The 15,431-nt window shown below is 38.2% G+C and overlaps 1 protein-coding gene across 4 annotated transcripts in view; it reads right to left on the bottom strand.

Annotated features, from left to right (window-relative positions):
- Positions 1 to 13,870, bottom strand: part of PTBP2 (polypyrimidine tract binding protein 2) — a 78,426-nt gene extending 64,556 nt beyond the window's left edge. For 3 of the 4 annotated variants that reach the window (XM_081949297.1, XM_081949296.1, XM_081949298.1), the window contains exons 1-2: positions 13,716 to 13,847; positions 6,459 to 6,489 (exon numbers count right to left, since the gene is read on the bottom strand). In XM_081949297.1, coding sequence (XP_081805423.1) covers positions 6,459 to 6,489; positions 13,716 to 13,723 — 39 coding nt within the window. In that variant the 5' untranslated portion in view covers positions 13,724 to 13,847. Of the gene's footprint in view, positions 1 to 6,458; positions 6,490 to 13,715 lie in introns of all 4 variants that reach the window. The other variant, XM_081949295.1, reaches the window with a different exon arrangement.
- Between the last annotated feature and the right edge of the window lie 1,561 nt (positions 13,871 to 15,431).

Below are 15,431 nucleotides of genomic sequence, written 5' to 3'. Positions count from 1 at the left end.
CCTTGACACTTTCCTGTAGAACCTGCTGATACAATTCAGAATTCATAGTTCTACCAATGAGGGCAAGCTGTCCTGGTCCAAAGGCAGCAAAGAAGATCCCCAAAGCATGATAATGTTACCATGTTTCACAGATGGGACAAAGTTCTTCTGCTGGAATGCAGTGCTTGCCTTTCGCCATAAAGAAAACTTTTCATTCAAGCCCAAGAGTTCTAGTTTGGTTTCATCTGGACACAGAACATTCTTCCAATAGCTTTCAGGCTTATCCAAGTGGTCTTTCATAAACTATAGATGGGCAGCAATGTTCCATTTGGATACTGGTAGAGTTCAAACTCTTTTGGAGTTTTGTAACCTTTTGTTAGTTCTGTAACCTTTTCTACACTGGTGAGCATTAATAACTGTTTTTCCACAGGCATTTCCTCTATTTGAGCCATGCCACACTTCCAAATACCTGTGTTGTGAACATCAGACTGAGCTGTGGTGGTGCAGTGGTTACAATGTTAGAATGCAGTGTTGCAGACAAACTCTGCCCACAGCCAGGAGTTTGATCTTGACTGGCTTAAAGCCGACCCATCCTTCCATCCCTGAGAGGTTGGTAAAATGAGGAGCCTGATGGTTGGGGGCACTATGGAGAGGTACATTCATACTCATAATCAATAATCATCCCATTGATTGAAATACATGACTCTAATTTCTCCTTCAGAAAAAGTTTAAGTAATTATAGAGTTTCACATACTTTTGCACTATGCAAATATGTGGTTTTGGATCATTTTCCTCAATAAGTAAATGAACAAGTATAATATTTTTGATTCAATTTTTAATTGGATTCTCTTTAACTAGTTTTAGGGTTTGTATGGAAAACTGCTCACATTTTCGATCATATTAATGCAAAAATATTGAAAATTGAAAAGGGTTCTGAAACTTTTAAGCACCACTGCATTTTCATCTTCCTTTGATTTTCATGGGAAAGGAAAATGGGGAAAGTTTTAAAAGCTACCATTTTGCAGAGATTTTGAAAGAGTCAAGAACTGAGGTCAGATTTAACCCATAGAGATTCCATATTTCCAATTTAAAGCTGCAAAAATAAAAATAAAAAGTCTAGTGGCTAAGGAACCAGACAGAAAATAGGAGCTGTGAATTCAAGTCCTGCTTTAGCCATAAAAACCGGCCTGGGTAACTATGGACCAGTCACTGCCCTCTTGGCCCAACCCATCTCACAGGGCTTTTATTGTGGGGAAAATAGGAGGAAGAGGAGGGTGTGTTGGATATGTTCGCCGCCTTAAGTTATTTCTAAAAAGAAGGCAGGATACAGAAAAATAATTAAGTCTCCAAAAGCAAATTAAGACCAAATGAAGCACTGGTTATACAAACTGATTAGGCGCTTAGAACATCTTTCCCTTCCAGAAATGACTCCAGCATTTTAGTGTTTTGATTTTGGAGCTAGAGTAAAGAAGGAAGACATCACACTGGGATACAAAATCATACATCTGTATAAACAATGTGAATAAAGAGGAGCTTTCTTCCTCCCTTCAAGAAACAACCCACTAAAACAAAATATAGGTGGAAATAGATAAAAGTATTTCTTTATCAAATGCATTATTAAACTACAAAGGTTGATGCCATAAAACCTGGTGATAACTATCAACACTGGAGGATTTTTATTATTAATATTATTTATATTTATATACTGCCTAATTTTCAGTAATTCTGGGAAATTTACGAACTGTTTTCAACATTGAAAATAAAACTTTAAAAACATCAAGAAACAAAAAGGGCGAAGAATAGGATTATTAATAATTAAATTAATAGTTGTATAATGCTTCCTAAATCATAGATAACTGTAAAGTCACATGTTGTCATTTTCTTGTTCATGACTGTGAACTTCCAAATAATCTGTTGACCAATATGTAACGCAAAATACTGAAATAAAAGGGCTTTTCCTTTACAGGTAGTCCTCAACTTATACCTACAGCCTTAGAGAAAGTGACTTACAACCCATCCTTCAATTATGATCATCACATCGATTCTATAGTCACCTGATAGCAATTTGGGCCCTTAGCAACTGGCTCATGTTTGTGATGGTTGCAGTGTCTTATGAGATCATGATTTGTGACCTACTCAGTCAACTTTTGACAAGCGAAGTCAATTGGGGAAGCTGGATTTGTTTGAGTCCCTTAACTGAAGTAAAAAGGATCCAGTCACATGAGACTTGCTTAAGGACCATGCTTAGTGATTGAAATTCTGGTCCAATCATGACCATAAATTGAAGACTACCTTTATTATTCTTAGTTGATAGTGCTGGGATTATGTTAATATTCATTCCCACTTAACTGCCATATTCCGCACTATTTGGATTTCCATCTACTTTACTGCATTGTTTTTAACACGTTCATAAAAATAAATAACACAACAACAGGCTGAACAACAGGCACAGCAACTTATTGATTTCATTTGCACATCGTGCAATAAAGACATACCCAAAAGCATCCTTTCCCACAAGCTAGGGCTACTTAATTAAACAGGAGACACCAAGTTGTTGAAAAAGAGATTCATAGATTTTCCCTGACCTGATATGCCATTATTAGACAGTTAGCAAAATTGTTTTATCTTGACTGAATTACTTTTGTTAAATATGCACACTCCTTTTCAGGGTAATTAATTGTGCAAAGCATAGAATAAGAATCAGAAGTAGTAATAGCCTGTTTTCGAACCCTGGTTTGTCAAAGGAGGGACAAAGCAGGAAGCTAATTTTGTATGTAACATTTGCTTTTTCAAGCTTTGCTAAATTCACAAGAAAACTAAAGAGTAATGATTCTGTCCATTGAGCTCAACTTCTATATGAGCAACTGAATACTTGCACAATTATCTTCACTACAGCATGGAAATAGTTCAATGTTGCTTTCTTCTAGGAAGTTTTTTGACATTCCAATGAGGCCTTCAGCCCAATTCCCTAACGGTCTCCCATCCATATTCTAAGTCCAACTGCTGAACTTCCACACCTGGATAGGATCAAAGATGTAACAGTTTCCATATGCAAGAGTCAACTTATTAGGCTCCACACATGAGCATATTTCGTCATATCAATGCAACAATTTGGTTTGAAAGATAATGTTTTTAATAAATACTGAAGGTTTGATTGATTAAGATTTACCCAAAATTTAAGATAGGAATATTTGATAACTTTCACTTAGCTTTACAGAAAACTGTAAAATTGTTTTTGTTAGCCTCAATTCCATGAACATATTGAGTTGCCATTGTATTTTAAAATAGTTTCCATCTATGTAAAGAAGGTTATATTGACAGTTACAACTGCCTCTTAAAATGCTTTTTAAGGACAGTGTTAAAAGTTTGTAGTACAACTTTCCAAGATTTTTGGAAACCATTTAAATAATTTTCTTGCAATATAGTTGAGTCACCAATTCTCCTTTAATATACACTTCTACACTATAGAATTTCTCCTTGCCATTCTTTCCAATGCCACAAAAATGTTAAAATTAAGTAGATTGTGTTTTCCAGTTTTCAACTAATTTGTATAGAAAGTAATGTTGAGATCAATATGAAAGTCAAATATTGATTTTAAAAGGTATCTGGCTTCATCTATAGCAATGATTACATGGAATCTCTGCATATTTGCACAATACTTAACATTGGAGAATATGATATAAAGCTTATAATCAACTACCATTCATACACTAATTCATTTGCTGATAAATAAGGAAAACTTGGCATGCACTTGTAAAGCAGAACTGATCATTTATTATGGGAAAAGAGGGGCAAGAGATTGGTAACAACAATTCTAGGCTAAATGTGACAATAGCAAGCCTGCAACCAACAACAATCCAACCATACCCTATTATCTGACTTTGTCACATCAGATATATAGTCAGCTCCAGAAGTTTGCCTCATTCCAAAAAGGGCCAAAAGAAGGATTAGAGATCATCTATTATATTTACCATACTCTCATCATTCTTGGGGATGAGACCAGGGTGTCAAGAAAGTCAAAGTAGCATGTTTGATCAAGTGATTGAAACCATGTCTCGGTGCTTCAATACATCACATATACATAAAAAGGGCTGAGACTTTCACTGCCTCATTGCATCCACCATTTTGACACTGATTCCTTTTCACAAACACCCGTTTATTTATATCCTTAAAGAACTACTGCCACAATTTTCTGAAAATTTCATAGATTACTCATTGGAGCACAGAAAACTCTTCCAATGGTTCTGCTTAGAGGAGTTCATAAAGACAATTAAACTAAATGATTTTCCTTGCAGAAAGGTACTACAGCCACCCATAATAGATACATGGGCCCAAAACCCTTGTTTTTAGTTTGATTGCCCTATTTAACAGTTTAGAATTATTCAATTATTCTTAGTTTCAAAGGAACCAAAATGTTTTGCTTTCTTCTAGTATTATTACTTTGCATATGTTAAGTAATTTACAGTTAACAGTTACTGTTATTACATAATTACTCTGTTGCTTATGGAATAAAGTGGATATCTTTCCTTACCAGTAAATGATTATCAGTGATGATGTTGACAAAATAAACTATCCACTCACAATTGTCTGAACATGACAAAATGGACAATTCTTTCATTTGTATTTAAAAGTGTCCAATAAGTTCTACAGTATTATTTAGATATATGGATTTGTGGGGGTTTGAGTTTGGTTGTTGTCTTGCAGACATTTCATTACCAAACTAGGCAACAGTAGAGTACTGATGATATTCCCCAGTTCAACCCTAAGCTACATTCTCTTATATATAGATTTCCCAATGAATGTTTCTATTTATAGTTCAAAACTTCTGAATATGTTATAATCCCCCAGAAAACCAAAATTTTCATTTCAAAAATCTAGTGCCTTATGTAAAACTTTAGTCTGCAACCAATATTAGCATAATGTGATGCTTTGTTTTTTCTCAGTAGCTCACAATGTAATATGGTTTACCCTTATAGGTAAATCACACCAATATGATTTGTTTCAGAAAACAGTGATCTGTGCAAATAAAACTTTTATTTAAATTAGGATTATGTTATATGTAGACTAGGATTACAATTTCTATAAGATAACAACCAGAGTTGTTTCAGTAGAAACAACTCTTTTTCTACTGAAAAAAGTAAGCCTAAAGGGGAGGTCAGAAATAGATATACTTGTAATGTAACTGAAAAGGAAAGCAGTGTGTGAAGACCACATGAAGACTACAGTGTAAACTCTAATTTTAGAGACATATTGTTTAAGGACAGTATTTTTTTTTAAAAAAATCAAAATTAGCCCAAATAAAAAAACCTCCCTTTTCACGACTCTGAAAATTCCTTAAGTCAAGGTAAATAATATTACAAAAGTTATTTTCTGCACGCTAATTATACTTTATTCTCCAAAAATGCCCCTACTTACACAAGTATGTGCATATAACATATAAAATCAAAATGTGGCTTACTTTTTTGTAATTTTGTATGCTATATGGACCCAATCCAACAATTTATGCCTCATTAGAAGGTATTCAACAGTTACGAATTCTCTTTCTTTGGTATGTTGTTACATTAAACTCCACTGATTTAGATATAAAAACCCCTTCCTAATATTAATATTATAGTATTATTAACAAAAATCTTTACAATTTGGCTTCTACTGTATTTCAAACTCTGATTTCAGGAACAAGTGTCTTCAAAAATGGCATTGAATATTGAACCTAACTTACTCAGAGTGAAATTTTGAAAGAAAAATCTACCAACAGTTTGCAGAGGATACAAAGTCCAAAGTTAATTAACCAATCAAGACAAAGAAAAAGGAAAAGCAAACCAAAGTTAAGTCCATAAAATAATATGCCAAGCTGTTTAGTGAATAAAATTGTTTGGGGCATGTGTCAACACATTCTCAGACATAAATCATGATTTACAAAGCATAATGATTAGATTTACACTCCACATTAAAACTAAACATGACAAATCATGGTTTAATACAATGTGTAAACCAACAGATGTATTAAAAGCACAGGACAAGAAAAATTTGCAGGTAAATAAGTATACATATTTATAGCACCATTCCATTACTTGAGATATAAAAATTGGAAAGGCTATGTCTAGACAAGGCCTCTAAGAATAATAAAAACAGAAGGCCTTAAGAATGTTGCTACTATTGTTTAAACTGAGATTCTTCCCCCCCCCCCCCAGTACTATTGTAAAAACCCTGGATTAGAAGTGTGAAAATTCCTTATCAATTATCTCATTTCCAGCAAGCTTTTCAATGTTTCAATTCATTTTATAGTTGGCTGCAATTACATTTAGATTCTGGTGCTTATGATAAATAATTTGGGGGTTTCTACTAACTTCTAGGTTGCTTGAAGTTTCTAGAAAAAAATGACAACCAGTCACCAAGATAATAAAAAACAAATTTAGAAATAAATATTTTTAGACCAATGCTTTCATTATTCAACATTGTAATTTAAACTGATTACATACCTTCACACCAACTGCAACATCAGTAACAATGCTGGAAAGAAAGAAAAATAGATTTTAGAATAGGAAATGTATTTTTCTCCACCAACGCAAATATTTTTCATAAAATCAAGTATTCAATTTGCTATTTAACTTCCTGATTACTTAAAAACTAGGGAAATTGGAATACATTTGCATTTACATGACATATTTATTAAATTGATATGCCATCCATGTCACTGATTCAAAGAGCACTATCATATTAAAGGTAAATTATTGTGTTGAACAAGAAACAAATTTCTTCTTCTCTGCTTTTTTCTAGAATTTTCTACAGAGCTTCTCAAAATCTGTTGTGGTGGCCCCCATCTTCCACAGCAGATTGGACGTATGGTTAGCTACACAGAGAAGCTTCCATACAACTGAAATTGGTACAATGAGAAAACCTGAGGGGCTCCTTTTCCCAAGAAAATCTGCCTGTCCCACATGCTCACATGGGGAGGTTCCTTCTTTTAAATATGAATAAATATCTGCAACCTTTTCTATAATTGCTCATGTTCTATGAACAATCTTCCAGCTGATGTCTAACTGGTCCCCAATTGTGCTTGCATTTAAGACTTAGCTTTTCTTCCAGGCATTAGAGAACCGTTTAGTTATTCTGTTGTGGTGGTCAGTCACCATTTTTTCTGCATTTTATGTTTATCTATTTTAATGTTATGTGAGGTATTGATTTATGGATTGTTTGTTGTTGTATGCTGCTGTTGTCCCTATGAAAGACAGGTCCAGACAGGAAACCAGAACTCATAGTTTTGATATTACCTTCATTCTCAGGTTACAATAACAGAATATTGCAAGACTGAAAGCACTTTCTCTATCCTCTGCCTTTACTTTTCCAGAGGAACAGGGAGGGTATCTTCTGAGATATTTTCTCCATCCTAACAATGAAATAGTATATGGCCGTGATGGCGAACCTATGGCACGTGTGCCACAAGTGGCACGCGGAGCCATTTGTCAGGGCACGCGAGGCGCTGCCCTGTCAGCTGGCCAGCGCGCATGCATGCGCTGGCCAGCTGAGTTCACCTTTTTAAAAGCTATTTTTCGCCTTCCCCAGGCTCCAGAGGCTTTATAGGAGCCTGGGGAGGGCGAAAAGAGCCCCCCCCGGAGGCTTCAGGGACCGTCCCAGAAGCCTTCGGAACGCTTAAAACTACCCTCCGAGCAAACCGGAAGTGACTTCTGGGTTCCTTGGAGGGTCGTTTTAAGCGTTCCGAAGGTTTCAGGGACCGTCCGAGGCTTCCCTGCTGCCTTCGGAGCGCTTAAAACGACCCTCCGAGCAACCCGGAAGTCACTTCCGGGTTGGTGGTTTTAAGGGTGGTTTTAAGCGCTCCGAACGCTTCAGGGACCGTCCGAGGTTTCCCTGATGCCTTCGGAGCGCTTAAAACGACCTATCGCTATTGCTACTACCTTTGCTTTCTTTTACAATATATTATTTTGAAAAAATTGAAATCAAAGCTGAATGGTAGGATTATCATTAAAGCAATTAATACCTGGGCAGTCCGTTATTCTATATTGATTGGACCCAAATGGAACTTGATAACTTGGATTGGAAACCAAGAAAAAATGACAATACAGAAACCTTGCATCCCAAAAATGGCATTGATCAATTGTATTTGGCAAGAGTTGAGGAGTATAGAATTCCTACAAGTGAAGCAAACTGGAGGATGAAATGTATAGCCTGAATGACTTCATTAAGAAAAGCCAGAAAGCCTTGCTGAAGGAAGTCAGTCAAGGAAAATTCTTGAAAACAACAAAGGTGAAGACAAGAAACAAGTAAAAACTAATTTGTTAATTGGAAGAACAAGGCAATGCATTGTCAATACTTGAAGAAAATAGATTCAAAACCCCATATGGAGTTGGTTAAAATCAAGATTGTTAAACAAAGAAACTGAAGGCTTTATTTTAGTGACTCAAGAACAAACTTTGTCAACTAACTGCATTATGGTGAAAATACAACAAGCAACAAAGAATGGCAAATGTCACCTTTGTAGTAAAACGTATGAAACAATTGACCTTTTGATCAATGACTGCAACAGGAACAAAATTTTACAAATTACAAGTAGTGTCATAATTGAATTGCCCGAGGTTTGGATTTAAATATAGTAAAAACTACTGGTACCATCAGACTTGAGAAGGTTTTGAAAAATGAGCAGGTCAAGTTATTATGGGACTTTAAGATCCAAACAGAGGAATCTTGTTCATAATAGCCATAAGACCAGAGGGAATTCTAAGAATAAATGGCAGTAGAAATTCTGAACATGGAAAACCAAACAAAAAGGAAACAATCCAGTTTTGAAAAGATCTATAAGAAACCCCAATAGACTATTATAAAAAAGCTGGATGGATAAAAGAATATGAAGATGAATTTAGTAAAACCAAATGAAAGAACTAATAATTACAGCAGAAATGATTAAAAATTAAGAACTGGGCATCTCTTGGAAATTATCAATTGCATGGCTTTTGGCTCAAATATCTGAGTAACTTACATTCAATTATAGCTTAATATGTTAATGAAATATTGCACAAAGGAGACATCAGCAACTAGTTATTCTGGTAAAATGTACCTGATTCAAAAATACCCAGCAAAAGGACACCACTAGTAAACAATAACATGTTTTCCTACAATGTTGAATCACTGGCCTAGTAGCGGACAATATCCAAGATTATTTAGAAGAAAATAACATCCTTCCAATAAAACAAAAAAGAAACAAAAGTAAAAGCAATTTACACGTAGTCTGAATGTGTGTGTGTGTGTGTGTGTGTGTCGGTGTGTTCCAGCATAACTCTGGAACGCCTTGAGCAATTTCAACCAAAATTGGTACACAGATGACTTACTCTCTGGAAACAAATATTGTGGGGGTAAGACACCCCTTATACACCTGGGGGGGAAGGGGGTGTTGTTAGGATACACCCTCTTGTGCCTTCAAATGGCTTCTACTGTACTGCTGTAAAATGGCTCAGCGTAGTGGAGTTGCCATGGTAACGGCTTCACAGTACTCCACAAGCAGCCTCCCTCTGGTAAGGAGGAAAATCCAACATTAGAAATTATATTTGGTCCGGACATTTTCCCCCTATAAATAAATATCCGGACAATGCCAGATTATTAGCTAGTTGATTATAAAAAAGACAGTTTGATTCATTACCACATAGATGAATTATCAAATGTTTGCAAACAACTTTTGTCAATAAAACCATTAGAATGCTTATAGACAATGATGAAGTAGCGGAAGACAGAACTGGTGGTTGGAAATGAAATATACCGGCTTGTCTACATTAGAGAGACATCTTTGAGGGTGACTTAGTATCATCCTTATTATTTGTAATTGCTACAATATTTGAAGAAATCAAATATTGGCTACCATATTACAAAAATGCTAATAAAACATGTTTGCTTTATATGGATGATCTGAAACTTTATGGAAAATCAGAAATCAAAATCCAGTCACTGACAAATACAGGTAGTCCTCAACCTACAACCATTTGTTTAGTGACTACTCAAAGTTACAATGGCACTGAAAAAAGTGACTTATGACTATTTTTCACATGAACAATACAGCATCCCTGAGATCATGTGATCAAAATTTCAAAGCTTAGCAACTGGCTCATACTTATTTGTTAAATAAATGACTCAAACAAATAACTGGCTTATATTTATGATGGTTGCAGTGTCTTGGCATCATGTGATCAGAGTTTATGATCTTCTGACAAAGTTAAAGGGGAAGCCAGATTCACTTAACAACCATGTTACTAACTAAACAACTGCAATAATTCACTTAAAAATTGTGGCAAGAAGGGTCATAAAATGGGGCAAAACTCACTTAACAACTGTCTTGCTTAGCAATAGAAATGTTGCACACAGTTGTGGTCATAAGTCGTGGTCTACCTGTAGAGTAAGAATATTCAGCACAAAATATAGCAATGGAATTTGGCCTAGAGAAATGTGCTATAAAATATAATAAATTGGAATAAAAACACAACAGTAATGGAGCTGAAATACTGAATGGCCCAGCCATCAGGAGCCATCAGAATGAAGCCTACATCTGAGCATTTTACAGTTGGATAATATGAAGCATGGGACAAATTAACAATGTGATAAGTAAAGAATACATCCAAAGAATGAGAAAAGTGCTGAAGAGAAAACTGAACAGTGGGAACACCATCAAAGCCACAAATATATGGCCCATACCAATGATACAATACACTGTTTGAATTATTAACTGGACACAAGTTGAACTGAACAGCTTTGACTGAAAAGCAACAAAGCTAATGACTATTCACTAGTCATCCTCCTGGATGCCCAGCTGTCCATGGATGACCATGTGGCAGCCGTGGCGAGGGGGGTGTTCCACCAGGTTCGCCTGGTGCGCCAATTGCGCCCCCTATTGGACCGGGATGCCCTTCGCATGGTCACTCACGCGCTGGTGACGTCCCGCCTAGACTACTGTAATGCTCTCTACATGGGGCTCCCCTTGAGATGCACTCGAAGACTGCAGTTGGTCCAGAACGCGGCCGCGCGGGTGATTATGGGAAGTACGAGATACTCCCATATAACACCTCTCCTGCGCGAGCTGCACTGGCTCCCTGTGGTCTATCGGGTGCGTTTCAAGGTGTTGATTACCATCTTCAAAGCGCTCCATGGCATAGGACCTAGTTACCTGCGGGATCGCATCCTGCCCCATACATCCCTACGACCAATTCGCTCGCACAGAGAGGGACTTCTCTGGGTGCCGTCCACTAAGCAGTGCCAGAGGGCGGCGCCCAGGAGTAGGGCTTTCTCTGTGATGGGCCCAGCCCTCTGGAATGACCTCCCCCCGGATATTAGGATTACCACCGACCTCCGCTCCTTCCGTTCGAAACTCAAGACCCACCTTTTTCAACTAGCAGGCCTGGCTCAACCGTAGTTCCATTTTACTCCTCCTGGCAATTTTTATATTTGTAATCTCCATGGGGTATTTAATTTTAACTTATTTTAATATTTCTATGTTATAATAATGATGTATTGTGTTTTTTATACCTCCTCCGCACAATGTGTAATTTTATATTATGTGTTTTATTTATTGTACGCCGCCCCGAGTCCCTTTGTGGAGAGGGAGCGGCTAACAAATTTAATAAATAAATAAAATAAACTATGTATTACATCCCTGTAGTAATTTTGATAGATTATATGTGCCGTACAGAAATGGAAGCAGAGGTTTACTTCAAGTCAAACGATCAAAGAAGAAAACGGATATCTTATATAAAAGATAGCAAAAAAGGCATCAAAGCAACTTCAAAATTGGAACTTATTGAATGTATAGGAAATAAAACATGTATATTGAAATAATGTACAATTATTTCAAAAAGAATAGAATGTTGGCAAGGAAAAGCATTGCAGTACATGGTCTATTTCTACAAATGATCAAGGGGAAATTGAGAAAGGTAAAATCTGGGAATGACTTACAACTGACACATTAAAATAAGAAACTGAAGGCTTGATTTTGGCTGCTCAAAAGCAAGCTATTCAAACTAATACAATCAAGACCAGAATTGAAATATCATCAAAGGATTCAAAGGATAGACTGTGCAAGGAGGCAGAAGAAACCGTAGATCATATACTCAGCTCATGCAAGATCACACAAGCTGATTATAAACAACATAACAGTAACCTCCAAACTGGAATATCTGTTAAAAAAAACCAATATGATATGCCAGTAATGAAAAATTGATGAAGCTTTACAGTTGAAAAAGTAGCAGAAAAAGAATTTTGTGTCATTTCTGAATACAAACTGATAGTCTTGGCTCATAACACACTAGAAATAACTGTGGTTGAAAAAAAGTGTGGATTAATGTGGCAAAACCTGGTAGGATAAAAGGTAAGGAATTGTGGAGTATCAAGATCTGAAATTGTAAGATTATAACAAAAAAAATGGCCTTGGTGGTTCTAGTTGTTATTTGGACACAGGGCACCATAGAAAACCTGCACATTAATAAAATTTCCATCTGTCAATTACAAAAGGCCACGCTGCTTGGATCAGCACATATACTATGCCAAAAAATTAGGACATACTTAGAACTTGACATGTATGAAGACCAACACCAGCTAAAGAACTGGCAGGTGTGATTTCACATTTGTGTATAGTAGTAATAATAATATAGATACCTCATTATTTTCCCCTTGACCAACCAATTCTAAATCACTGACAGTTCTCAGCCATGAATTCCCTAAGGCCCACCTTCGAATACTCCTGCATCCTTCTGTTTAAAGTGGTATAGAGCTAAATTTAAATACTGTAGAATTATAAGGGTGATTAAAAAAACACACCATCTTTCTTGATGTCTATGGATGGGGCTGCTTGGCCTCCAATTAAAAAAAAATAGGGCCTCCTCGTGACTCTATGTCCACAGACTTACCCACCCAAATATATTCCCGCCAATGAGAGAGCCCTGGTGTGCGTTGTCTCCATATGGCGGACCACCCCACAGCCGTTTCCTCCCTTCGGCTTTGACAGGCGGCCTTCCACGAATACAAAGGCATCTTTTCTGGGGGGGAAGGGGGGACGAAGGCCGCGGAGCAGCTCCAAGGGGGAACAAAAGAGCAAGGCGTCTGCCTCCTGCTGGCTCTCCGGTCCCTCGTCTGAGGGGAGGGAAAGGGGGTTGGCTACTATAAAAAGGGGGCCGGGGACTTGTGGGGCGCGAGCTCCCCCCCCCCCAAGCCCGAATGAAAAAGAGGGCCGCTCTGAGAGGGAGGGGGGGAGAGAAAGAGTCAGAAAGTGTGTTATATCCACTCTTTCAGCATTGAAGGCCTTGTTCTGGTTCAAAGCCCCCTCCCCCAGCTTGGATAACCCGGCATCTCAAGAGACCAGCCATAGGATGATGCCTCATGTCAGCGCCTCAGTTGCTGCTGCGGGCCCAGTCCCTGAGAGTAACCAGAGGCGAGAGGGGGAGGGGAAGGAAGCCGTCTTCCCGTCCACCTTCCCGGCCTCCTCCTCTTCTCCCCCCCCCAAAAAAAAAACACACCCCTTTTTTTTCCCTCTCATCCCGAAACCTCCTGGCTCGCACACCGCGAACCAGCCGGCCGAAGATGAAGGGGGCTGAGGAAAAGCCTAGCACAACAAGGGATGCCCGGCCAGTTCCCCCGTCAGCTTACGATGCGAAGACAAGAAAGGCGGGAGAAGTGGCGGCGGCGGCGGCACAACTCCCTCCTCCCTTTCTTATTCCCGGCCGCCGTCCCTCATTCACTCCCTCACTCACCCGTCCATCGCCGAACAGGACAAAGCGCTGGCGACCAGGGCAGGGAGCCGCGCAGCTAACGAGTAAAGAGAGGGAGCGAGAAAATGGCGGCCGGGCCCCAACGGAAAACACCGAAGGTTGCCGAGCTCTATTAGGTTCTGCTCCCCATCAAATCGGCGAGCTCTTTTGTTCTCAATGAGCATGCGCGGAGGTGGCTCGGGCATGCTCAGTCCACAAGACTGAAGGTTTGGGGGGTTTTTGCCCTCAAAAGATTAGGAAGGTGTAAAGACAAGGGAAATGGGATGTGCATACACCGGGGGCGGGGGGGAGACGGTCCTTGGGTAGCGTTTCGGTTATAATAATATTGATTGAGGCAAATGTGTTTATTTACTTCCGATTTATATTTATTTATATAGAAAATGCCTTTCAGAGTAGCTCATTTTGATCTGAGAAACCCCTTCATACCTATACTAGGCCCTGCTTTTCTTTGGTGCAGTAAATATTGAGTAAATCCCTATAGGATTTTGCACTTTTTGTTAGACTCCCAGCACATCTTCAGTGAAAGATACAGTTTCTTATTTGTGATTAGCATATTTGTGACCAAAACCGGTAAAGGTGTTTGCAGTATTACGCAGACTCTATACTAAGTAAAAGTTTGTGAAAATGCAGGGAACACTGAATCAAAAGTCCCTGAATTTGCCATTTAAAAACATGGGAGTTATTTTAAGGCAAGAGAGAATTATTGTGGTTGCATTTGTATATGCCTTCCCATCCAATTTTAGAGGCATTTCAAACACAATTATATATCAATTACTCCAAAATTGAATGTTTAATTTTATAAATATGCTCCAAACCCAACTTCTATAGCAAATTTGATCATCTGACTGGTAAAGAGGCTTAACTCTAACACAGTTAAATCCTTTTTACATTGTTTCTCCTAACCAGGGCTTTATTTTGGGGTTCATTATGCAAGATTATAATTGGCATGTGTGGAAATGCAGTAACTTGATACCTATTTACCATTATTCTGTAATGCTTACATGTTGCTACAGACAGTCCTTGATTTGCCACCACAATTGAACCCAAAATTTCCATTGCTGAGCAAGACAGTTGTGAGTTTTGCCCAATAACTTGCCACAGTTAAGTGAATCTCTAGATGTTAAGTTAGTAACATGGTTCTTAATTAAGCGAATCTGGCTTCCTTATTGATTTTGCTTGTCGGAAGATCACATAACCCTGGTATGACTACACACCAGTGTTGGAAGAAATATCCTTCTGGCTTCAATTCCAAGTGGGGAAAAAGACACTGGATACAATAGTGGCTGTTTGGAAAGATGGTTTTAATGGTGGAGGACCACATGGCTTGAGGTCCTGGGGAAAAAAGCGGGATCACATGCCTTGAATATCTTGAAGAAGAAAAAAAGGAAAGATGCTGAGAGAACCTGAGTTTTATACCCTCTCTTGGGCCCTGCCTTGGAACTTCCTGTTCCTGTGCAAGAAATGTATTCTGATTGGTGGTCTGACTCCCAGGGGGCAGGGATCTTAGCTAACTGTAGGCTATCTGTCTCCCAGCCTTGCTGGATGATGTAATCTTCCCAGGTGCCATGTGGTGAGATGGGCAATTCCTACTATGGCTCTGCCTGAAGGAGTTAGATCTTATGTAGAATAGACTGGCTCAGGCCTGAATGGCCTATTGACAAAGGTGTGTGTGTGTGAGTTTCTGCCTCACTTTTAGGG

The sequence above is a fragment of the Natrix helvetica genome (assembly GCF_964273705.1).
Source record: "Natrix helvetica genome assembly, chromosome: 3".
Classification (NCBI taxonomy): domain Eukaryota; kingdom Metazoa; phylum Chordata; class Lepidosauria; order Squamata; family Natricidae; genus Natrix; species Natrix helvetica.
Note: the sequence above shows the minus strand (reverse complement) of the source record. Positions and strands in the feature narration are given on the sequence as shown.